A 26,753-nucleotide genomic window follows, 5' to 3' on the forward strand; every position below is an offset into this window, starting at 1 on the left:
ATGTTAGAATTTGACTTCGTGTTCTTCAAAAGATTTTTGAAGTTAGCAACAGTTATGTTCCCCAAATTGTACAGTGGAAATGTTTAACTTTGTATTTCTCTACTTTGTCTTGGACTCCTAGGTAAGATGACAGGAGCTTTCAGCTGACAATTTACAATTTTTCATCAACTTTTCATAATAAGATTTATTGTGTACAGAAAATTGTTTTCATGCATTCTGCACAAGAAAGGCCATTTAATTCTACATCTCTTTGTTTTAGGAGATTCTATCAAAGATTGATTTGAGGAAACATTGTCCAAGAAAGATTTCTAACCTATTCTTATGTTAAATACATAGGTATATGTTTTGGTTAATTATTATTTTTTATGTTAATGGCATGTATCGACTACAGATTAAATGACAAATTTAGCAGATTATAAATCTTTTTAATATTAAAGTTAATGTTAATAAATAGTCTGATTTTTATTGTAAAGGAGCTACTGTTATTTATATTTAGCTAATGGTAACAATAGGCCAAAGTCATGACTTATGTTTTCCTCACAAATCTCCAGATAATTTCTTCTGTTTTTTGTAAACTTATTTCAGATTTTTATTGCAACTCTTCTGATATTGTCTAATGTGTTTTTTGTCATATTCTCATTTTAAATCATCATTTTTGATGTTAGTTAAAGCATATATTTATTTTTGAAAAACACATGTCCAATGTGAAATTACCTGAAATAAACATACTTCATCATGCCTGGTCCTTTATACAAATGTTTCGAGTTCTGTTAGTGGAAAGTTTGGCTGGTATCAATAAAATGTCTGCTTATTTCGTTACAGTAAATTGATCTGGATATCCATATCAAGTACAGCTTATCTTGTCATAACATGTCTATAATCTGTGTGTATCATTTTCCACTTTCTTTCATTGTAACAGGGAACAGATAAATATCTATAATAAGTGTGATGACTGGCAGTATTTCAAGCAATTATTTCAATTCTTTGAAGTAATTTGGCAGTGCGATATTCTCAAAAGAAAGTATCTGTTCTGTAAATTGTGAAGTTGAAATTAAATCTATGCACTGATTATTATGACTATTTTTTAGAAGAAGTTGTGATATTCAATATAGGATATATTCCATCCAAGTATTACAAAGTATTTGGAACAAAAGATAGTAATGGTTTTAAAGAAGTGACATTTATGGCAGCAATAATCATTCTGTCTATATCATTTGTAAGTGGTATCTCACAATATTTAATAAATAGAAATAAGAAGATGTGGTATGAGTGCCAATAAGACAACTCTCCATCCAAGTCACAATTTGTAAAAAGCAAACAATTATAGGTCAAAGTACGGCCTTCAACACGGATCCTTGGCTCACACCGAATAGCAAGCTATAAAGGACCCCAAAATGACTAGTGTAAAACAATTCAAAAAGGAAAACCAACGCTCTAATCTATATAAAAAACGAGAAACGAGAAACACTTATAAACCACATCAACAAACGACAACCACTGAACAACAGGTTCCTGACTTAGGACAGGTACAAACAAATGCAGCGGGTTTAAACGTTTTAACAGGCTCCAAACTATATATATATTAACTGTAATATATTTTTTTTTAAACATTGCACCTTTAGTCTTTGCAATATTTTCAAATATACTTATAGGATTCGTTATGAACAGGTTATACATGTGTGCTCTCTTTATAAAATATCTTCAGCTCAAGTGGTCATGTGGTGGCAATTAGCTCTCACAAGCTACTTTAGAGTGCATAAGGTTAAGTTCTTTACTGAGCCTGGACACACTTAAGGGCAAACGATACAGATTTTATCCCACGGTAAATGTTTGACGAAAATTTGAATACAAGCTATTTTTCACCAAGTCAGTTCATATATCTAACAAAAAATATACCTCCATATATTACTTTTAAAATGGGATCAAAATTTAAGGCATTCGGTTTCTTGGAAACTTCTATCCTTTGGACAGACATAACTTTTTTGTTTGAAAAGAGAAACACAAGCGGATTTTTGTTAAAAAAAAATGGGATTATTTTCTTTACATAAGAATGCTCTAAATTTCTGTAACAATCATTCAGGTATAATTCATTTTCATTAAATTGTCATGATTTTAGAAAACTAACCGGCATTTTTTGCGGTATATTTATCTAATTTAAAAAAAAAATTGTTCATATAAATTTGTATACATAGTCTTCATACATAATAAAGACAAATGTCATTTTTAAAAAGAGGCGTGAATGTACTAGTCTTCTAGCTAATGCTTAAAATCAGTCGTAAAATGCATCTTTTCCGGATATGTCACAGTCTGACGTCTCGAAAAATAAAATGTTACTTTAGCAACGTCAAAACCTCCCTGTAGATGTACAGTATGCCCCTAAGACGTGAAAATTGGTTTTTGCGGCTTCTACATTATGTACACTAAGAATGCAGCATTGATAAGAAACTATTAGAGCAAACATTAATTAATCTTGGTAGTCCGAATAATGAATTATGTCCACATAGATTTTTTATCAACACTTGAATAACTATTTTGCCTGTGTAGGGATTAATACTTGTGACATCATCCAATGGGTTTATACATGCATATACGTTTTTGGCTTCCATGAAGCTCCCAAAACAAATAAGAACAAGCATACAAATTGAAATTATATCATTTATTGGACATTTTTAGAAGCAGTGTCATTGGAGACAGATCGAATACATGGGATATAGATGTTCATTAACTTACATAGGTAAAACTTCTAAATACTTGTAATCATACCACTAACTTGGACTCCGATAGGTGGCTTTATTGCAATCACAATTTCTGTATGTTCATCCAACCGTTTGTCCAACAAATACTTCCATCACACTCTTCGCTGATATTATTGTACATAATGACTTTATATTTGGTCAGCAGATTGACAGTAATGAATTGTTATTTGTGAGCTTTTTTCATCTGTCAGACACATACTTTTTGTTTGCAGATATTTTGACCTCTTCAATATGTTCAATGAAATTAATATTTTCATCGCACATTAATCAAGTACTACTGGGCAGAATGAATGCATATCTGGTCTGCAACTTGTTGGTAATGTGTGCAGCTTTATAGTGACGTGTGATTTTGATAGTGATGTGTCCAGCGCTTGATAGTGATGTGTACAGATTGATAGTGATGTGTGCAGCTTGATAGTGATATGTGAGCTTGATAGTAATGTGACATCTTGATAGTGATGTGTACAGCTTGATAGTGATGTGTACAGCTTGATAGTGATGTGTGCTGCTTGATAGATGGGTGCAGCTTGATAGTGATGTATGCAGCTTTATAGTGGGGTGTGCAGCTTGATAGTGGTGTATATAGTGAAGTGTGCAGCTTGATAGTGATGAATACACCTTTATAGTGAAGAGTGCAGCTTGATAGTGATGTATGCAGCTTTATAGTGAGATGTGCATCTTTATAGTGATGTGCACACCTTTAAAGTGAAGTGTGCAGCTTGATAGTGGTGTATGAGCGTTTTTCAGATCATTCAGTCTTTACTTTTTGGTTTTCCATTACTTTGAAATATGAAAAAGGTATGACTGTCGCAACATTGTGTGTAACATTTTGAATGTATACATTTTTGGTGAATTTTAATACTTTTTCAAATTTTATTTCAAAGGCAGTTAGAAAGTTTTGTCAGAGCAATTATTAATGAATTTGTTGTAACATTATTCATGTTATTATCACTTTTTTAAATCATCAAGTTAGTATATATTTTCTTTTCTTTTTTTTCATTTGAGATCATCTGTCATTTGATACAGTCTTAAATTTCATATTATGTTTTATCAAAAATAACTTTGGTTTTACTTTATTTCAGATAAAAAGTACTGCTTTATATATAACATCATTATTACAGATTATATAAAGAGCAAATATCACATATTCTCTGCATCGGTTGTATTTTAAAGATGCAGTGTATTACAACATCAACTGATTTGGAGAGGTAGACAATCCGTCAATATGAATTGAAATTTTTAACATATTTTATTGTGTGTCTTTTTATGTTGTAATATTATACCACTGTTTCATGTTAGGGTGAAGGTTGGCGCCTGTTTAAACGTTTAAACCCGCTGCATTTGTTTGCACCTGTCCTAAGTCAGGAACCTGTTGTTCAGTGGTTGTCGTTTGTTGATGTGGTTCATAAGTGTTTCTCGTTTCTCGTTTTTTATATAGATTAGACCGTTGGTTTTCCTGTTTGAAGGGTTTTACACTAGGCGTTTTTGGGGCCCTTTATAGCTTGCTGTTCGGTGTGAGCCAAGGCTCCGTGTTGAAGGCCTTACTTTGACCTATAATGGATTACTTTTACAAACTGTGCCTCGGATGGAGAGTTGTCTCATTGGCACTCATACCACATCTTCTTATATCTATGTATAAATTTTTAAGATATTTGTTGAAACGATCTGAATTTATTGATTTGATTGTGACTGCACTAAAATACTAAAGAAATGGTTCAGGTACTGACCAGGAGATATTTCAACTGACTAAAATGTAAATGAACCATTTGTTATTTCATATTTACATCCAAAAGTAACGTTAAACTTGGGTAAATGAATAGTAGTGCTTCTTTTTAGAAAATATTTGTTTATGGAAACATTAGTGTGATAAACAGACTTTGGTTTAAGAAAGAATTTGTTGCAGTCATTGTCAAGGTGATAAATCAATGTATTTTTAATTTTTATAGAAATCAAAGAATCACACAAGATGTAGAGAGAGTTTGTAATATCCTAAGTACCGTATTTGCTCCAATGATCATAGCACCATTTACTATAGGATACTATCTTTATAAAAGTGTTCAAAGGTAATAATGCTCATTATTTAATTTCTCTATATCAATCACATAAAGAATATGTATATCATTTTGCCATCTGATTGGAATATTATTCATCAGAGGGAAACGATACTGGCTGTTTTACGAACACAAAATTAATTACCTTCCGAAGAGACTAATGATACGTACTATTACCCAGTAAACTGGGTCGCTTACTCACAAACTTTACATGAAAGTCCTTCGGACTCTTGTTCAGTTTGTGAGTTAATCGCCCCAGTTTACACATCAATAACCTCTAGAAAAAATGTGTTTAATCCTTATAATTCTTAGCAGAACATTCGCAATTATTAATTAACTTTTTTTTTTATTCATTAGCTTCAATTTACCATCACTTGAGATGCCCGCGAAATCGCGGTGCAATTGGGCAAGTGTTGAAACAAAGAGTGTCAAGGGTGCCTGTGTTTACACATAAAAGGGGGAGGATCACTTCGACACGTTCAACGCCCATTTCATTTTTGGAAAGTTCTGCACCTGAGTAAAAAGGGTGGATGTTTAATTCAGCAAAATGATGCACTTACAATACAATACAGGATCCTTATAGGCCTAACTGTCCTATTTTCTATCCTTCCTTCTTATTTTCACTTGGATTTCGCGGGCAGTATGTATGTTCTGTATCTTCCTCCTTTAGTAGGAGCACCACCATGGGTTATGGTGTGAAGGAGGACATTTAACACACTGTATCGGTACAGATTTAATGGGAGCATTTGCCTACCCAGTTTCCCAGCCAGGCCGTGACGAGTCATACTACCAGAAAGTTAACCTTCCCCAAAAACAATAAGTACAATGCAATAAAACATACGAAGACACCCACTCACCTGATTCGCTCATTCTCAAAAATATAAAAAATGCAAAATATAAAAACAATTATATACAAAATAAAGGATAAGGTCACCCCGGATGCCGCACAAATGCCAAGGCAACGAACGGGAAACCGGTAAGGACATACTTGGATTCCAAACCTATACCGCTAAATGCCCAGCTGTTTTCCTGGTAGAGGAAAGCCGAAAATCCTACGATAAAGGATCTCGGAAAGAAACTGCCGACCCATTAGGGAAACAGCTAAAATAGATTGGTCTGATAGTTTCCCACATGGAAACTACTAATGGATCTCATCTGACCACATGTCTCAAACAAACCTGAAAATATCTTCAGAAATTTTCCTCAAAAAAAAATATAATCCAAAATACAAAATATACGATGTAAGGATAATAATATTTTATCCATGAAACCAATTTGACAAAACAATTTCAATGATGTTGAAGGATTCTCTTTGCAAAAGTTTACACGTCCGCTCTCATCGGCATGCATGATCGATAAAAAAAATCGAGTACGTCGACTGAGCATGCACGAAAGCGTAAAAGACACGGATCGATAACGGTCTCCGAATTTGGATATTTTCTCAAAAATTGGCGTTTTCTGAGGAAAAAAGATTGTTTCAAAGAAAAATTTAGGAAGTACAAAACACTACATTTATACGTCATATCACAAATATTTCCGACTTTGTATGGTTTCAGAGGAGTTGCGGCTCAATGAAATCGGTTTCTTCCTTTAGTAGTATAGAAATGCACAATAAACATGTCGTAACTAAGAAGTTAGCCGCCATATTGACTTTCTGAAATCCACAAATATGCGATTTATGGTACAGGATCTAAAATAAAATGTCAAATACCTCAAATACGTTCTTTTATTGAGATATTATCCGAATTTGTAGCGTACAAGTTACGGAATAATCTTCAGATTGAGAGTTTTCATTCGTATGACGTCATATTTGATATTACGTTAACGCAATAAGATCATTCATGATATTTCGCGGAATTTTATTTTATTCAAATTTCAGACATTTATCAAGCTTGAATGCATTATTTCTTTTTTCTATGCATAAACAAACTATGTAATTTGTTTTTCGATCTCAACTTTTGCCTAGTACCCGGGCCCTGGATCACATGCATGTTTATAGCGCATGAATAGATCAAAGTAAAAGTAGTTTCGGCAACATGGTTTATCGAAGTGTAAACCAAGGGAAAAAGATCTAATGGACCAATCCAATTCAAGTATTTGTCGATATGCAAATCATATGAGAAATCATAGTATCCGGATTAAAATTTTGTCAAAAGACTTATCAGTGACGCTAGAATCAAAGAAGTTTAAAAAGGCCAAATGAAGTACAAAGTTGAAGTGCATAAAAGTCCAAAAATTCCGAGATGTTTTGCCAAATAAATTTAAGGTAGTCTTTTCCTGGGGTTGAAAGTCCTTCAAAGTGTTGTAAACAGAAAGTGTATAATTAGGACCATATCAAATATATTTCCTGTTAACACATAAGTGCTGAATACTGGGCTTGTGATACCCTCGGAAAGGAAATCCCCACCATCAGAAAAATTCAAAGTGGTGTAAACAGAAAGTGTATAATTATGACCATATCAAATATATTTCCTGTTAACACATAAGTGCTGAATACTGGGCTGGTGATACCCTCGGAAAGGAAACCCCCACCATCAGAGGCATCGACCCAATGGTTGTAAATAAACACATCATAGATACCAGGGTTAAAATTTTATACGCCAGACGCACGTTTCGTCTACAAAAGACTCATGTGTGACGCTCCAATCAAAAAAGTTCAAACCCCAAATAAAGTACCAAGTTCTAGAGCATAGAAGACCCAAAATTCCGTACGGTTTTGCCAAATAAATCATAGGTAGTGTTTTCCTGGGATAGAAAATTCTTAGTATTTCGAAGAATTCTAAGTTTCGTTAATTTATGATTATGACCATATCAACATGTAAACATTAGACCTTGGTGCATTCTTAATAATTGATTAAAAAAAGAAGCAGCTTTCAGGGTATTCAATTTATTGCAATTAAGGTATATAAATTATATATCATGTATGTAAGAGTAGAGTGGTGTTGAAAATTGTTTTGCATTTAGGTATTCATTTCAAAAACCAAACTTGCCGATTGAAATTGCATAAACAACTTAAAGAACTAATTTAATAGTTGAAATATTATCCTTGTATATTACATTGAACAGTCTCTATGTCCTCTAAATTCGTATTTGGACAATCAGAGCATAAAAAATAGCAACGTTCCAATAGAGCAACTGTGCGCCTCTCCTTGGCGACCACTTCTCATTTTCATATGAGTAGGAGTTCCTTCAGACACTTGTCAAAAACAAGGAGATCAAAGAAGCCAGATCATTTAATTTCAAATTCAGATATATTGATGATGTTGTTTCCTTTAACAATGCAAACTTTTCTGATTGGGTTCCGTTAATATATCATTCAGAACTAGAAATTAAAGAAACAACAGATACGGCTTCCCCCGCCTCATCTTTAGACTTATACCTCGAATTTTACATAAGTGGTCATCTTAGTTCCAGAATCTATGACAAACAAGACGATTTTAGTTTTGAAATTATAAATTTCCCCTCCCTTAGCAGCAATATACAAACTTAACTTGCATATAGGATATACATTTCCCACTCATTCGGTATGCAAGTGCTTGCAGCTGCTACTCAGACTTTATAAAACGTCATCAGTGTCTGAGCAGAAAGTTGATGAATCAACGTTATGTCAAAGAACGTCTCGTCTTTTTTCTAAAAAAAATTTCATTGGAAGATAACAAGACCTTTTTGATAAATATTCCGTGTCAACTTCACAAATAATACATGACGGTCTTGACGTATAGATTCTAGGTACTGACGTTGTTTATCATCTTGAGTACGTGTTATAGTGTTATATTTTTTTTTGTTTATTTTTACTGTTTAGTCTTTTTTGGTAATCTACTTTGGAGTGACTCGGTATTTATACATCCCGCCATTGTGTTATTGTGCTATGGTTTTTTTTGTATTGTTGTCTTTAAAATTTGCGTATGTACTTTGTATAAATAGTGTTTTACTTGTCTTTGTTTATTTTTACTGTTTAGTCCATTTTTGGTAATCTACTTTGGAGTGACTCGGTATTTATACATCCCGCCATTGTGTTATTGTGCTATGGTTGGTTTTTTTTTGTATTGTTGTCTTTAAAATTTGCGTATGTACTTTGTATATAAAGTGTCTATATGCCATTTTGTTTTTCTTTGTTGAAATAGTTATTTGTTTTCAAAGCGATTAAGATTATAACACAATGTTGACTGCTGTATCCATTTTTTTTTACAATTTAACTTATTATGTCTGTTTGTTTTGCTCACACTTTTTTGTCAATATAATGGAATTTTAAGCGACTGTCATACAACTGAGAGGTTTAGCTAGCTATAAAACCAGGTTTAATCCACCATTTTTTACATGAGGAAATGCCTATACCAATCCAGGAATATGACAATTGTTTTCCATTTGTTTGAGGTGTTTGAACTTTTGATTTTGCCATTTGATAAAGGACTTTCCGTTTTGAATTTTCCTTGGAGATCGGTATTTTTTGCAATTTTACTTTTTTCGTATTTGGACCAATCAGAGCATAAAAATAGCAACGTTCCTATAGAGCAACACATTTCTGAATTAGTCCATTTTATAATATACAATAAATCATTTACCTTCAAATTGATTAATTTAAATTAGCTCAAATGATGAAGGAACATAGAACATAAACATATTTTACAAGTGATGTGGTATGATTGATAATATAACAACTGTTATTCAAATATCAAAGAATAGGCATGTAAACAATTACAGTTTCACTTAAACCCAAACCGTATAGTGAGCTATAAATGTCCCCAAGGTAATAACATGTCAAACAATTTAATAGAGAAAGTCAATAGCCTAATATTCCAACATTTTAGTTTGTATATCCCATTTCATGTTATCATTACTATTTAGTTTTCTCGTTTGTTTTATTTTCATTTTCAGTACAACTTATTTAGGACCAGGAGGAGTAATTTCTTTCTTCATCGTATCCACTATAATTAATAAAATACTCATGTCTCCAGTTGTAAACCTTGTCTTCAAGAATAAACAAATGGAAGGAAACTTTAGGTAAAGTAGGAACTTATCAGTTAAACAAGTCATGTTTCCGTGAGTCAGAACTATTAAGTTAAATGTGTAAAATGTTGTGTTTTATTTTTTTATCTTTTATTTTGTATGAGTTATCTCAGAATTGAAAAAAAACATGTTCATCATTCATTTAGGCATGTTCAACATTCATATAGGCAAAGGGTATTGATCATTGAACCAAAGAGATGACCCAAAATTTTGATTAGTTGCAGAACTATTAGTTTTTCTGAAAATATCTTTACTAAATCCTATGACTTTTGATAAATGTATATAAATGTACTTTTCATTCATTAGTCATATGAAAAAAATAAAGGATCTTTTGCACATAATTTTCTTCTTGATATTTCTTCTGAAATGCAAAGTTACATTATGTTTTGTAGATAAAGCCAAATTCAAATAAAGAAAATGGTCTAAACTACTGAAATTGAAATATCTGTTGTGATTTCAGTGGTTTTGTACAATTTTGAACAGTTTTTTTACTTTAAGTTAAAATAAAGGACCAGCAACAACATGATAAGTTACTTCATTCCTTTGTAAACAGAGAATTATAACAATATTCTATAACAAATTCTATAATGATATTGTCTTATTAAGAACTTCCTCGTGGATGTTATTTCTGGTCCTGTTTTTTTCAAATAAAAGAAATTACAGCAAATATTTTGATATTTCTTATCCTGAATATTCATGAAATAACTGCCACTGGAAATTAAGCACACAATACACAAACCAATTCATTCATTATTTTTCATTCTCTTAATTCTCTATTTGATAAATAGAAAGTAGAGAGTTGTACATATGTTTTACAAATATTGTTTATAGACCACGGTGCATGTTTTAAAAGTTCTTTTACTTAGAAATTTTATTTGATTTGCGTGGTTCATCTTTTCATTTGATTTCAGCTTCTTTGAATTATTTATGAAAGTGATTGGCATGTTCCTACATTCTCAAATGATTGTATCCTAATTTACTGCACATACTTCATTTCAGATTTAAACATATGCAAATCAGGATGTATTCAGAATCGGCAGCATTTTATAAATCAGGAGATATAGAAAAGAATAAAACTAATAATCAACTACTCAGTTTACTCAAGATTACACAGAAACTTGTTCTCAGGGAATATCCTCTTAATTGTTAGTTTATTTATTTGATCCAATAACCTTTAATTATTATCCAATTGTAACTCACTCCTACATGTTGTTATTTGTTTTCATATTCTAAGTATGGTGTGCTTGTTCTTATTTCTTCATTTGTTAGAATTAGATTATGATGCATACGATTTTGGTATTACGATATCAAAAGGAACCGTGCATGATGACGTCTCACTATTAGAACGCAGTTTTTTTTGGCATATCATTAAAAAGAACATTTAAATTTACATACATATCAACTTATGGTCATTAGAGAAACTGATTCCACAATTGTATCTCATGTGATATGATAATGCCACGATTGACAGTTAAATGTTTTGAATGGTTCCCTTGTTAAACAAAAGATACAGCTTTTGGCAAAATCTGTAAAACATTTTATATAACTAGATAGCATTTTTTATGTTTACTACCATAGTGTTTGATTTATACATTTTATTGCATATTCATCTGCCAAATTGTCTTGTTTTCAGTCTTTATTAACTTGTCTGATTACTTTGGAAGAATACTGAGTTACCTCCTCTTTGCCATTCCAATATTTGGTGGATTATATGATAGCATGTCATCAGTTGATTTGTCAGCTAAGATCAGAAGGGGGAGTAGAAGGTTCTTCTTTCTTATCTTAGATTTCAGTTGGTTTGTTTTCTTTAAATATTTAAATAGTTAACAAACTTGTTAAATCCTGTTACAACTTTATGTTGAAGTATTTACAATAAACTTTTTCAGTGCAGGCCTGGTGCTCTTTTTTGCAGAAAATTTTTAAATAGATACTATTGGCCTGTAGTAGAAATTTTAACAGGGCCCATAAAATTTTACATGCCTGAGCTTGTGGAGCTGTGGCCAAGCGTGAAGACTACATGTTGTTTTTTTTTACATATGTTATTTCAAATAAATTTATTATCAATTTTCTGTGAAAAGAATGCAAGTGCATACCTGAAATGGCCTACAATGTGATCCACTTAGGCAAAAAAATAAAGTGGTTTTCTTGGAAACTCCTTATCATTGAACAAAACAAAATTACTTCTTGCGTGATTTATAATTATATATGGTTTGGTGTTGGATGTAGCTTTTATTATTGCTCTCAAATATAACAAAAAAAAAAAATTGTTTATATATATATATGTTATAATATAAACAATATATATGTGTATGTGTGTGTAGGGACATTCAATAGCATTGTGGACATACCAATTTTAGATTTATCAATTTTTTTCTGCTTGTTTGATACATCGAGTATCTACTTACAGTGTTAAATCATATGGTACAATTAGGCTACTATTTTTACCTTCTCGCCTGAGATCACCCCATGTTTTAAGTGCCATAGGTGGGGTTCGTTTTGTTCAGTCTATAGTTTTCTATGTTGTGTTTTGTGTATTGCTGTTTGTCGTTTCTTCGTTTTTTTGTTTTTTACTTGGCATTGTCAGTTTATTTGCGACTTATTAATTTGAACATCCCTTTGGTATCTTTCGCCTCTCTTTCATAGGTGATGTAATATGGCAAAAACTCCACCTGAATAGTATTTACATATCATTTTTCTATTATCTTATTAATGTTTACTTTCAGACATCCTTTGTAATCGTGTACTTAAGCACATGTTTTACCAATCTGATACTTTTAGCTGTGAAAGTAGCTAGAATGGCTGGAAATGCACACAGGTAAATACAGAATATCCATTCTTCAATCAAAAGTAATTTATTATTGAGAAATATCATATTATATTGGTCACCTGGAATATTCTTCAGTACTGCAGACTTTTATCCTGTCATTTACCAGTTCAACAGTCCTGTTACTAAATCATCTGGTTCAATTGAAAAGTTATGTCAGAATATGCAGTCAGTCTTAAAAAGTCAAAAACTGAGTTAAATCAAATCAACGAACTAGATTAAAGTAAGCTACTAATTATATCAGCAATAGATATGACATCATAAGATTAATCATTAAAAACTAAATTTGTTTTTTTTATCTATAAAATATTTACTTATAGTTATACATTCAAGTTCTAGTTGTCAAGATTGTATTGCTGTTATTGACGATATGTAAAACTTCTTCTTTTCTTTGTGTATCATTCAAAATGAAAATTCTGTTAAAAGCAGTTTTGTATAATTTCCAACATGATATCCAACAAGATTTCTATAAATTTATGACTGATCAAAGATATTTTTGAAATTACGTGATTCTGGTGGTTTTAACACTCAATTAATTTAAAAAATATTTGATTATTTACCCTAATAGAGATGTATAGTTTCAGCATAATTATTAATTTGATTTTAGAATAGGTGAAGTTATGGAAGAACTTGGAAAAATTCAAAAAGAAAAAGAAGCAACTCATCATTTCATAGAGAACGAATCTATAGTTATAAAATAAGTTTTAACGCTTTACATATTTAAATAATTCTAGCATTTCTTTTTATATAAAAGAAAGAAAACAATGAAATAATCCTGAAATGAACAGTTCAGATTTATAAAATTTAACAAGTAAATCAAATTAACTTAAATCTACTTATCCTACATACTGAATTATGCTTTAAGCTCGCTGAGTACAATATTTCATAGCTTCATTATAAATAACATCATAACACGTTTTGCTTGTTATGCTATGTGATGCTATTTATTATGTCAGTGTTATATATTAGGACATATATATGAAGCCTGTAGTTGTTATCTTTTTTTTTTATATTATATGAAAAATGTATTAATTATATCTATACTATATTTTAGGATATTTCCTATTTGATGGCATAATTTTTTGGTACAGTACCTAATAATAAAATTGAGAATGGAAATGGGGAATGTGTCAAAGAGACAACAACCCGACCATAGAACAGACAACAGCAGAAGGTCACCAACAGGTACAATACTAACCTCAACATTTCCTTCCCAGCACATTATTTTTTGACCTGTTTTAAATTTACAGACATTTTTCATACAGGTATTTTATGCAAAAGTAACCTTATGAAACATATGAACATATGACATGTAAATTATAAAAACACATCCATGTTGGTCAAATGAGTTTTCAATTTCATGCAAAAACTTCAGTATAATTGTTATCAGAACAAACGTTTAATAATATTCAAACAAATATATTCTTTCTTAAAGGGAAAGCCAGATGCTATAATTCATATCAGACAATTTCCAGATTTATTAGAAAAAAAATAGAATATAAACACGTAGTTAACTGCGGGGTGTTATCCAATTTCAAAGCCAAAATACTATCAAAAATGGGTGTATCACCATTACTTACTTGTATCAAATAATGGAATAAATGGCTAATTGGTGGTTTTTACCAGGTTTTACAGCGCATTATTCATTTCCACTATAAGGTAGGGCGTTCAAATAAAGTCATCGGAAATTAAGGTTGTATATTTTAATCTGCCCCAACTGTTTACTACTACATGTGTATAAAAGATAAAAAATAACATGAATGTTTGTGTTTTATATTGATATTACAAGCAAATTATAAACCAGATTTCTTTAGATCTTTCAGTTTATTAAATGCATCATCATGTCCTGTAATGAAATAAAATTTTAGTCTGAGGATTTAATGAACTCTAACAAAAATGTGTCATATTTTTGAAGTTGCTTAGCAGATCAATTTAAATGAAGTAAACACCAACTAAAAAGGACATATTGATGTAACCCGCAGATAAATGTTTTTTGTGATTTATAAGGACAGTTTTGTTTGAATTTATTCAGGGAAAATGTCTAGCTTTCTTTTTTTAAACGTTGTTGGAAGATAAGCATGCAACAACTGAACATCCTCCCTGTATTCATTGACGAAACTAAACGTCCTCATCCAAAGCCTTATGTTGTATTAATATGAATAGATGTGGCTTGTACAAATACAAAAACCTTAAAACAAAACTAGAGAAGACTTCTAGAGGCCAATTTAATTGATGATACTCGACAGACGTATACTATATTTCAAGCTCTAATTTATCCAAAGTCGAGATATTTTGTGAAGCAATTTAAAAGATATGCCCTTGACACTGATACCTTAAAGGACAAACTTTCTCTATAATACAAATCTCAATCTTGCTAAAGAATATTGATTTATAGATGAAAGTATTGCATTACGTATATAAATTTCGGAATAAAACTGTATTCTCCTTTTAAAAAAAAACACAGTGCAATTTTGTAGACTTCAATGTGGCATGCATTCTGTTACAAATTCAGATTCAGAAACGAATAATTGGTGAATTTTCCTTCTAGAACTGAAATAACTTTTTCAGGTCTTACTATATGCACATAAGGCAGATTTTTATTAACTGAAGCAAAATGTTCAAGACAACCAACAGATTTTCGATTTTAAAATGTACAGATACATGTAGACACAATTTTAGAATGATGATGTCCATTTTGATCTAAGGCGTCATTCAAATACAACTGACGTAATTTTAATTGTGATGTCAAGCACGTGCACCCCATGTTTTATTGAAATTACAAGACAGATTTGTTTACAAAGCGAAAGAAGAGCGCCATATTAGAGTTTTTGACAAAATTACGATGTATACTATAGTTAATTTGAGAAGCAATAGCAATAGCAATAGCAAAATGTACCATTAATGCTCTGGTCAAATGATAATTTTTAGCAATTATTTGAAATTTTGCTACATAGGGTGATTCAAACTTAAAGTCAGAAAGCCCGTTGTTTGGCAACAACTTTTCTATAAAAAGGATATATTTAAAAAAAAATCCTCTCTGTAAAAGAATAGTTAGGACACATCATGAATATCTTTTTAGTACCTGGCACTTCATTCTTATATACCATACTGTATGCCAGAGCTTTGCATCTTTTTTACCTTTTTATAAAAATCAGTTAATCAGGCGTCGTTGCATGTTTTTTTCACTCCCTAGTATAATCTGTTTTTCACTCAAACTGGGACAATACATTTCTTCTTGTTATAGCGAAGACAATTACAGTGATCATCAGAATGCTGTCAATGAGACAAGAGGGAAGATAGCTGTCACTGTAGATAACCTAACTTATGGACCCCCACAGTGTAAAGATATTCAATGTAGGAGTAAGTATTTGTCAACATAATTGTAAGGTAGTAAGCAGGTAACATAACTTATGGATCCCAACAATGTAGAGATATCTTTGTAAGAGTGAGTATCTGTCAATTTAATAGTAAGGTAGATACTAAATAACCTAACAATGTAGAGATATTCTCTGGAGTAAGTATATTAATGGTAGGCCATTAGCAGAATATATTTCCCCTAACATAAAAAAGGGTTCAAGACTCAAATGGTCCAGTTTATGTACTTACTGGAAAGCCATATAAATGATCATGATTTTTAAGCTAATTTTTAGTACAGCAAAGAAGTCTTCCATGCATTTTCCAAGTCTTAAAAGTTGTTTTAATTAAGCAGAAAGTGTCAAATATCTGACTTCCAACACCAAGTATTTAAAATAACAACAAAAAATAAGATGCAAGACAAAAACTGATGAGGTTTCTAACACACCATGGGGTTAAACAAGATTTTTCAGCACTCAACTCTTTTCTGTAAATTTTGATGAATGGAATACTAGTAACTAAAGGTAAATGGAAGAACTTTACAGTTAAAACAGTTCAGAAAAAACACTTAAATCCTATGGCTTTATGGAATAAAGCTCCAAATGTCTTGTATGTTTAAATTCAAAGTAAAATAGAATCCTTGATGGGTTTTTTTCAGATTTGAAGTTTAATGTAGAATTGAATACCAACATACTTATAACTGGAAACAGTGGTTGTGGTAAAAGTTCTCTTTTAAGAGTTCTTGCAAACTTATAGCCATCAGTTACAGGTTTGTTGAAGTTATTTAAAAGGTTTTTTTTATGTAAGTCACAAACGGGGAAAGCAGGACTAGTAACCGCTCGATTCCATCCGTTATCCACCTTTCGAAAGATCTTGATATTTTTTTAATTGAAGCGCGTGAGTTATTTTTAGATATGGTGTACACTTTTTACATGTTCACCGATAGATTGAAATTTCAATCAAATACACAGCGTCGCAGGTCAAGACCGATATTAGTGTTGTTTGTTATTGGAAATTATATTTTGGAATCTAGTATAGAGCTCTTTTGTAATTTCAGATAATGTATTTTAACACGGATGATACTGCATAGATAGAACAAAACTAATCTGGACTACCTTAATTATATTAAGATAGAAAACAGCCTGTCTTGTGTTGACAGCCTCAGTGGTCATATGGTAGTGTTCATGTCTCGAGTGGGAGAGGTAGTGGGTTAAATCCATGTCCGAGTCAAACCAAAGACTTGAAAATTTGGATTTGCTGCTTCTCCTCTAAGCATGCTGCATTCAAGAGTTAAGCAAAGACTGGTTTGCCAAAAGTCAGAGTAATGTGTTCGGTTAGCATGCCATGTTTTCCTGCAGACAGTTATTATGTGAACTAGCATGTTACAAGTCCAGCGCAATGTGTCGATGCAGTACAAAGCAGGGTTCCTATTCACATCTCAATAACATATTATTTTCCTTAATTTGTATTTAATGTGCCACTGTATGTAAATCAGCCATCCATCAACATCATCTCGTGTGCTTTGTGGAAACGGTGGAAAGTTTCCCTGTATTTGAGATGTTTGCTGTCATATTTTACATTTATTAAATATTCATGTTTGTATAACTTCCCATTTGTGTTAATCTTCATATTTTCTGTCGGTATGTATGTTTTGTTTTAGATTTTTCATGATTTTCAGGAAATTTCTCTTTTTGTAGGGGGCCCGTTTAGTCTATTTGTTCATATTTTACTGCATAGAGATATTTTGCCTTGCTGTGACGTTGTACGTGAAGTAAAAATTAGGCTAATACCCAAAACAATAATTTTTCGTGTCAGTTTTAGGCAGATTTTTTTTTCATTGTTTATAAATAAAAAATCGTTCGTCAACTGTTGAAAAGATTGAGTCATCTGGATATTTTCGACAAACATGTGTTCTTTTTCTCCTTGAATTGTTAGCACAAAAAATTATAATATATTAAATTAAATATAGTCAGGTTTATTATTAAATTAGAGATTTGATGTTATGATTGCAGGTAAAGTGAAGTACCATACACCAGAGATACCACGTCATATTTTATTCTTGCCTCAAAAACCATATTTTACTGATGGATCACTTAGGCAACAGGTAATATTAGCTTGAAAGATATGAAAATATGTTTTCAGTAGTTATATGAACAATGAGCAATACAATTTAAATTACTATCTAATTATTAGCCAATTTATATTTTCATATCTATAAATGCATTTCTGACAAAATACCTCCTCACTCATCTCTGTCTTATAACTAAATGGAATTTTAAGTGGACACTTGTATCATTTGTCGTCTAGACTCGACGAAGTTGCGAAGACTTCTTCTTAGACCTGCTGTGTCCAGAAGCTTGTTAATGTTTGTAATTATGTTAGTTTATTATTAATCTATTAATGTTAAGGCAATGATATTTGCTATGTAGTTGTATTTTTAATGGAACATTTCATTTCCATAGAATGTAATTGGTCATGGTCAATTGTCGTGAAGCATTTGTTAGTTTTACATGTTAAAGGTTTTGCTTATGTCAGTTTAAGATGATTCACGATTGGTAAGTCAATAATATTTGGTATGCATTTACACGTGTCTTTTAAATTTAGAATATATGGCCCATCCCTCTGGCATGATTCATTGACTTTGAAACCTTTGCATAGTTTACCTGTTTGTGTTAAGGCCATTTTAAAGGGAAACACTTATGATAAGTCAATGGTATGTGGCAGTAGTTGTATAAGCATGACAGTGCTCATTTCCACTGAACTGATATTATTTGGCCCTGCACATTCAGTTATGGTTCATTGATTTTCAATTTTTTGCATAGTTTACATGTCAAAGTACTTCCATTTAAATTTCAACATCTGTATTGTATTATCAAAATTAGATATAGTGGAGACATAATCTCTTGTGTCAACAGTTTATTATTACTATCAATCAGTGTTTTTCAATTAATATGTATATGTATTTATTTAGGTCGAAATATCATATTTATTTGAAGACTAAATATTGTATGTTAAGATGCACAAGTTGATCCAGGCCATTAACTTTTGCAATAGCTGATTCAGGGGGAGCGTCGAGTGCTTCTGCATGTGATCTCCAGATGTCTTTTTTTTATTTCTGTTGTCTTATTGATTCATTTCCCTTTACTTCATTGTTTACTTCATATGAAAATGTTAATTAAGGAATAATAGTATTGTAGTGAAAGAGTTGCCGCCGTCAATTGGTGATTTGAATTTCAATTGACGGTGGCGACTACTTTTATTCACATTTTAATGCATGACAAAAAGATATTGTACATTTAAACTTGTAAAAACGAATAAATTTATGATAGTGTAAAATTCCATGTAACTTCATGAATGATTTTAATGCATAAACATCATGGCAAAATATGAGGTCATACAAAATGAAAACTTTCAACCCGAAGCTTATTTCATAACTTGTACAATTTAGACTTGGATAAAAATCTTATTGAATTTTTTTGAGGTAGGTTATTTTTTACTTTCGATTATATAATTATGGTATTAATCAAACAGTTGTGAGTTCCAGTAATTCAAAATGGCGTCCCAAGACATGTCAATTGTGGATTTGACGGTAAATTTTAGCCAGTGAAAAAGTTGTTACATAACGATTGCCTTAAAATTGTCTATTGAATACTATTTTCAATTGCAAAAAAACAGAATGTTTGCTAGAGCCCTTTGTAATGATTTCAATTCATTTCTACAGTTTGGGTAATTCATATTGCAGTTTTATAGTCGAAGTGAAATAATAATTATCTTTACTTTTGAAATGTATTTTATTTTGCTCGTTTTAGATACTACTGTTTTTTGACATTGCCCTCTTATGATGTTATTGCATATTTTATACATATAGTTTAATTACCTATGCTAATGAGCATGTGTGTTTGTACATCATGTTTAGTCAAAGAAGCATTTCCAGTGATCTGGATCTAACAAATATATGTTATACAAACAAACTGAACCCCATATATTTCTTAAATATCTTGTATTTTCCCTATCATTCTTACTGAAGTCTGAATAATTGAAGAAATAGCTTCATATTTAAAAAAAAAATAGAGCTTTCATTATATGATCATGCTTTTTAGTCTGCAAACCTCAAACACCTGCCCCTTAATAACATTAACATTTCATGTCAAGCCAGTGAAAACTAGACTTCAATTGGATCTTGATTATAAGTTTCTCTAAACAACCTTTTCATTCAGACAATTCATGATTCTTTAATGATATTATTATATCCCAAACTAAGGAATGGATAGTATTCTGCAATGACGTTGACCTTATCTGTCTGTTCATTCTTTAATCCCTCCGTCTATTATTTTCATTATATATTACTATTCGTTTGTACTAAAAAATGAAGACAACACGTTATAAATTTAATGGATTTACCTTCATCAGGATCGTTCAAAGCCGAATATTTGAAAGCCAAGGATGTAGAAAACCGAAACAGTTTAAGAGCTATATAATAAAAAATGACCTTAAATAATAGCCAAATCCTTCTAAGGCCAACTTTGGCTGGGGGTATTGAAACCTTAGTTTCTTTATAATTTCAAAATTTATAAACAGGCAAATTTAGAAAGGTTTGTTATTAATCATGTCAGTACCGAAGTACTGACTACTAAAAAATTATTTAATTGAACTTTAATATTGATGTTTGTATCGTGTAAGTGCAATTCAGATCTGTTTTATGATATTTTGTGTTTCATTATGTAACTGAGCAAGGATTATTTTTATCAATGGTGATGATTCTTTGGGGTGTACTTGCATGCAACTTTTTGCTGTCGTCAAGAAAAACATAACTCCCCCCCTCCTAAAAAAACGAAGTTAATATAACAAAATCAACCATACATGAAAACTCTTATAAATCTTACTATAGGTTGCACTTTGTAAATACAGCTGTTTTTCAAACCACGCCTCTTTTGGGGAGATATATAATATTCATAGATATGTTAATTTGTTAACGTACTGGTTCCCATTTATGATCTCTGTGTTTCATTTCATAGAGACATCACTTGGGAATGTAACCAGTATAGAAAAACATGGTAGCGCCTAAATTTTAATTCTTAGGAGGTCCAAAAATGGAGGTAAGGGTAGTATAGAATTTTAGTATAAGTTTAAACTCTTAGAAGTTCAGGGCATATAAATGTTGAAAATATGCCGCACAGCCCTATATTTTGACCTTTGAATAAAATAGTAGTGCATATAAACTTTCCGTTCTAGGATATTATTTTTCACGAAACTTCATAGTAAAAGTGTCACAGTTTTAGCCGCAAAGGGAGTTCCTATGGGAAATTGCATTGTCTATATTTACAGAATTGCAACCTATATAGGGTTAAAAATTAGAACATACAGAATTTCACAAAATCTTGTTTATCTCAGAGATTTTGAAGAATTTAACTCAAATATGAAGTTTTATAAATATTTCATGAAGATTGAGAAAATCCTGGGTCTAAACTATGATGAGTCAGCATAAATTCACAGTTTACAGTATGCATTGTTTACTTAAAGCCCTGAATTAAAAATAAATTCATAATATATGCCTATTTGTAATTTAAATTGTTTAGAAGTGCTTATATTTACTCTTCGCAGTCATTGCAACTCATTGATCCTTCTTAAATATTTTTGGTGGGGTACTTTTGTCCTGTCGATAAACCAAAAGTAAGCCGTAACACCTAAATGTACTTTTTTGTGACTGCGGCATAAAAAGTACAAGCTAGAATTACAAAAAGACCTCAATAAAACTTAAATAGTGTGTTCTATCCTAAATATGTACCAAATATTCCACATTGCTAGAAACAGGGAAAAAATTAAGCAAATGTGAGGCCCCAGGGGCAAAAAACAGAGAAAAATGCCTCCCCCTGGGTCATAAAACAGATAATTTAACTTCTAAATGCTATGATTTTATTATTTTAAAGGTCTTTTGTAAAGAAAACAATAACTGTGCTAGGAAGTTATGCAAAAATCAGATGTAAGCAGTCATTTCTATCAAACTTTTAGTGAATTTATGCACCAGACTGATATCTTCATAAATACACCTTTTGCAAATATGTCTTTGTTTAAACACTTCTAGTTCATATATTAACTAACTTATGTTAGATATATGGTTAGGGATGATACTGTTGTAACATGAATTCTAAACTGACCATTTGAGGCAGAAATTGTGAACTTTCATTGACAAATAGGCATACAGTAAGATGTGGACTGGAGACACAGGCAGGATTGGATACTTTGTATAATCTTGAATGTTGGAATGATTAACTAGTAAACATTACATTTATAGTATTTTGAAATGCTTTCAATTTGTTATCAGAATATTTTCAAACAGGTTTTAGACAGTTTATGTCAGAAAACATGCACATAGGGTAAGCTGGCAATAATTAAAGTCTTGTTTTCAAATTCTTTAAAAAATTGAAACAGGGGTAGGGGTATAAAATGTACTGTAAAGGGAAACTTAGAGTATATGCAGTGATTTCTTTAAGGCTATAATTCTGATAAATAAGTATTGTTGCGAGAAAAAGTGTTTTTAGAGTGTTTTCTATTTGAATAAATGTTTGTATAGGTTGCACTTTGTAAATACAGCTGTTTTTCAAACCACGCCTCTTTTGGGGAGATATATAATATTCATAGATATGTTAATTTGTTAACGTACTGGTTCCCATTTATGATCTCTGTGTTTCATTTCATAGAGACATCACTTGGGAATGTAACCAGTATAGAAAAACATGGTAGCGCCTAAATTTTAATTCTTAGGAGGTCCAATAATGTAGGTAAGGGTAGTATAGAATTTTAGTATAAGTTTAAACTCTTAGAAGTTCAGGGCATATAAATGTTGAAAATATGCCGCACAGCCCTATATTTTGACCTTTGAATAAAATAGTAGTGCATATAAACTTTCCGTTCTAGGATATTATTTTTCACGAAACCTCATAGTAAAAGTGTCACAGTTTTAGCTGCAAAGGGAGTTCCTATGGGAAATTGCATTGTCTATATTTACAGAATTGCAACCTATAGAATGCTAAAAATAATTCATGTGTACTTTTCAGATAATGTTTCCAGTAGAAGATAAAGAACCTTCTGTTGGTAGCTATATACTATTACTGGATGTTATTTATTTGTGGTCCATTTGAACTATAAATTTCTTATCATTATGGCAAAAAAGCTTTGTTGAGAAAACATTTTTCTTATGGATTTGAATATTTACAAAACATTTATTTGCCCGATTTATACGTCTAGTTAAAATGTTTACATAAGATAACGTCGCTGGGCTGCCAAAGTGAAGAAATTACTAATTTTTCAACAACAAAAAATTCTCACAAACAGGCTTCGAAAATTTGGTTGAAATGTTTGCGTCCAAACGTCATATGTGAATAGCTGTGAAAAAAACTTGGACATCTCTGGATAACACAAAATCTACCTTATTTTCACAGAAATAAAGAAATGTAAAAGTGTTTGATTCCCAAAGCCATTATACAACAATTTTCAAGTTTGCATACAACATTATGGAAAGCAAACTTTAAAAACAAATTGAGATTGTCAATTTTGTCACATGTATCATTTCAAATGATTTGATTGGCCTAAATGTGTGACATTTTGGAATATCAGAGATTTACTCTCGCCAAGCCGGTCTGTGTGAAATAGTAGATTTAGCAAAAAAAGTCATATACGACATTTTGGAAGCCCAGCAACGATAAGAATTAATCTAGATTTCTTTGAATTGTATTATCTTTGTTTTTTAGTTTCTATATATGATGATAGGATTCACCAATATCTAGAGTTTGTAGGACTAACTAACATTTTGGATAGGGTTGGCATGGATATAGAAACAGACTGGAATTGGTGAGGATGAAAAAACAAAACAAACTTTTGGTCAAAACGCATCATCTTAGGGTCTACTTTTGTCATCGTTAATGTCTTAAATTGTTACATTTGGTTACTTATTGACAAATACCCTACATCTTCATAACCTCATATTTATTCGTTCAAAAAAGTAGACAGCCAAGAATATTTAACATCCCCCCCAAAAAATTGATTAAACAGTATGAAAATAAATATGTTATTATTTAACTTTTTTCAATATTTTTTGTGTGTAGGTATGATGAATTGTCTCCAGGAGAAATGAAGAGGTTATCTTTTGTTCGATTATTCTATCACCAACCAAAAGTAGCAGGTAACAATGTTAAATATACTGCATTAAACTTACCTTGATACCTTGAACATTGAATTGACTTTAATCAAAAAACTAAAGCCAAATAGCTATAGAGAAATTTAGCAAGTCAAATTATTAGTTTTATCATAACTCAATCCCCCCCAAAAAAAAACACAAATATTAGCTTGAAATTTGGGGTATATATGAATAACCTTGTTCTGTCAGTTGTAATTTGTATAATCAATTACGAATGTTAAATATGTTTAACTATATTTAAACCGAGAAATCGGATAAAGGTATGAAAGGGGAAAAGGCTTATTGTAGCATCTTAGTCAAGATAGCATGCAGAGCTAGATTAAATGTTAGCTTGATTGGGTTTATGTAAAAATACTGTGAGTTGTCAAACTTTTTTAGTATAAATTGAAAATCATAGTTTTTGACAAGTATTACCATCAATAAATGATAAAAACTTGTGAAAAAATTATCTTAAGCTCATAATTTGATAAACTCGTGTCATAGTTATAGAGATAATAAGTAATTACAATAATATAATATACGCAATTTAATTTGCACGTTTTAATCAATCAGGAACTTTGGAAATGAAAACCAGAATGTTTTGGTATTAGTGTTATTTAATACAATATTAAAACAGGTTTTCTTTGCATAATGAAACTGCTGCCAATGGTATTATACAAACCAAAACTGTAAAGGGTTATCTAACAAGATGATTTTATTTTTCAGCTTTAGATGAATCAACCAGTCAAATAGGTTTAGAAGCTGAAAAGAAGATGTATCTAAAATGTAAAGAATTAGGAATAACGCTTATTAGTGTGGGCCACAGAGAAAGTCTAAGACAATTCCATCATATAGAATTACACTTAGATGGCAAAGGTGGTTGGACATTACAACCCATCACAGATAATATATTTACACAAAGTAATGTGTAAGATCATGACATTTAATGATTATTGTATGCTATTTTATGTAATAGATCAGTCAATTGCAGATATTCTTTAACTGTTTTTGATTCCGTGCAACAATTTTTTAGTCAACTATTTTTTTCTAATTTTCGATATCTTTAATCTCTCAATTACATTATGTAGATTTGGCAAAGCCATGCAGTCACTGAAACAAACCATGATCATAAAAAACTGTTGTTAGAAGTGTCCCCTCACTTAGGTGTCTCCACACTTGAAATTTTGTTTTTTGTTAAAAGTTTATATTTCCTTATGCTCTGCATAAACTAATTTTTCTTCTTATAACAACCCAATCTCTGTAAGAGAAACACGAAAACGTGTGATATGATTGGATCGTCTACAGATTAGCGTTTCATTCTGGAGGAAATGGGAGGGCACAGCGTCCTGACCAATTTTCATGACACAATGTTTCTTTGTAGAAATGTTTGGTTCCCTGCTGTTTCCTTTTATTTACATTTAACTATTTTTCTATTTGGTTGATCGAGGGATTGGGTGAGATCTGACGACGGCTTTCTTTCTGTTCTTATATAAGTTTTGATTAAAGGTATTGAACCGCTGACAGATAGTTTAATTGCAACGCTTAATCAGCTGTCAGATCGTCGGAAAGATATTTAGCTATTTATAGGTTAACTCATTAGTTTACTTGTATCAACAACACACACAGTTTCAATCAAAAACACAAAATTAACTGGAACAAAATTACTGACCTAATAAATTTTGCAAAGTTATAAGCCAATGTACAAGTAGCTTTGATTGGTAAACATTAAAGACCCAAAAAGTTTTTGACACTGATACAATTGTGCAACTTAAAAACAAGCCTATGTTCTGTTATAGATAAAGTCCAAATAACTGTCAATTCCTGGGATATAATGGAGCGGAGGCCCTTGGGCCAACTCATTCTATTACAAAAAGATATGACATTAGTAATCTAATATATTTTCAAATATTAAATATGAGTCAATAATGGTATGTTTTGTTTAAATGCCTATTCAAAACATATATCTTTATTAAGTAAGGAAGTAAGAGTGCCCTTAAAGTGTAGTCCTCCAAACTAAGGGAGCCGTAAAAATGTTGTCAATCACGCTGAGTCCTCTCTGAGTAAACACTTTCCTGCACTTTTTGAAAGCTGCAGGAAATTCTAACAGATGCTATTTTGTTACTATAATGAGGAAATACTTTTATTCTTGCGGTACCAACTACATGGATTTTTAACTGTATAAGAAAATAAAGTATCTTACTCAATGCAATGGTAGTATTTATATTTCTATGGTGTTATGTGCATGCAAGATACTTATTTAAATCAACAGTTCATGAGCCTACAATATGAACAAGAGGTTTTTTAACATTATGAGCATTCCTAAGGTTTCTGAACCCTTATATTGTATGTCATTGTTTCTAAATGATGTTCTACTGTGTTATGCATTTTGATATATATAATGTAGGTGCCAAAAATTATTCATTCAGACTTTACATCGAAGGTATATTTCATATCAGTTTACTAAAACGCACTGTCCTGCCAAGAATTGTCCTAAACAAAGTTGTGCATTATACTGACATTATATTTAAAGACAAATCGACTATTTAGGTAAACAATGTATTGAAAATATAAACAATATACAAATTTGT

At 31.2% G+C, this 26,753-nt stretch overlaps 1 protein-coding gene across 1 annotated transcript; it reads left to right on the plus strand.

Annotated features, from left to right (window-relative positions):
- Nucleotides 1-26,753, plus strand: LOC127736930 (lysosomal cobalamin transporter ABCD4-like). Its single transcript, XM_052247494.1, is given in 13 exon segments — nt 1-121; nt 1,089-1,216; nt 3,839-3,975; nt 4,703-4,819; nt 9,683-9,808; nt 10,814-10,959; nt 11,448-11,565; nt 12,534-12,629; nt 13,246-13,327; nt 23,048-23,084; nt 23,741-23,840; nt 24,095-24,171; nt 24,892-26,753. Coding segments are annotated over 13 exon segments (1,491 nt in total). The 3' UTR covers nt 25,098-26,753.

This window comes from Mytilus californianus, unplaced genomic scaffold (assembly GCF_021869535.1).
Source record: "Mytilus californianus isolate M0D057914Y unplaced genomic scaffold, xbMytCali1.0.p SCAF_4, whole genome shotgun sequence".
NCBI classification, from domain to species: Eukaryota; Metazoa; Mollusca; class Bivalvia; order Mytilida; family Mytilidae; genus Mytilus; species Mytilus californianus.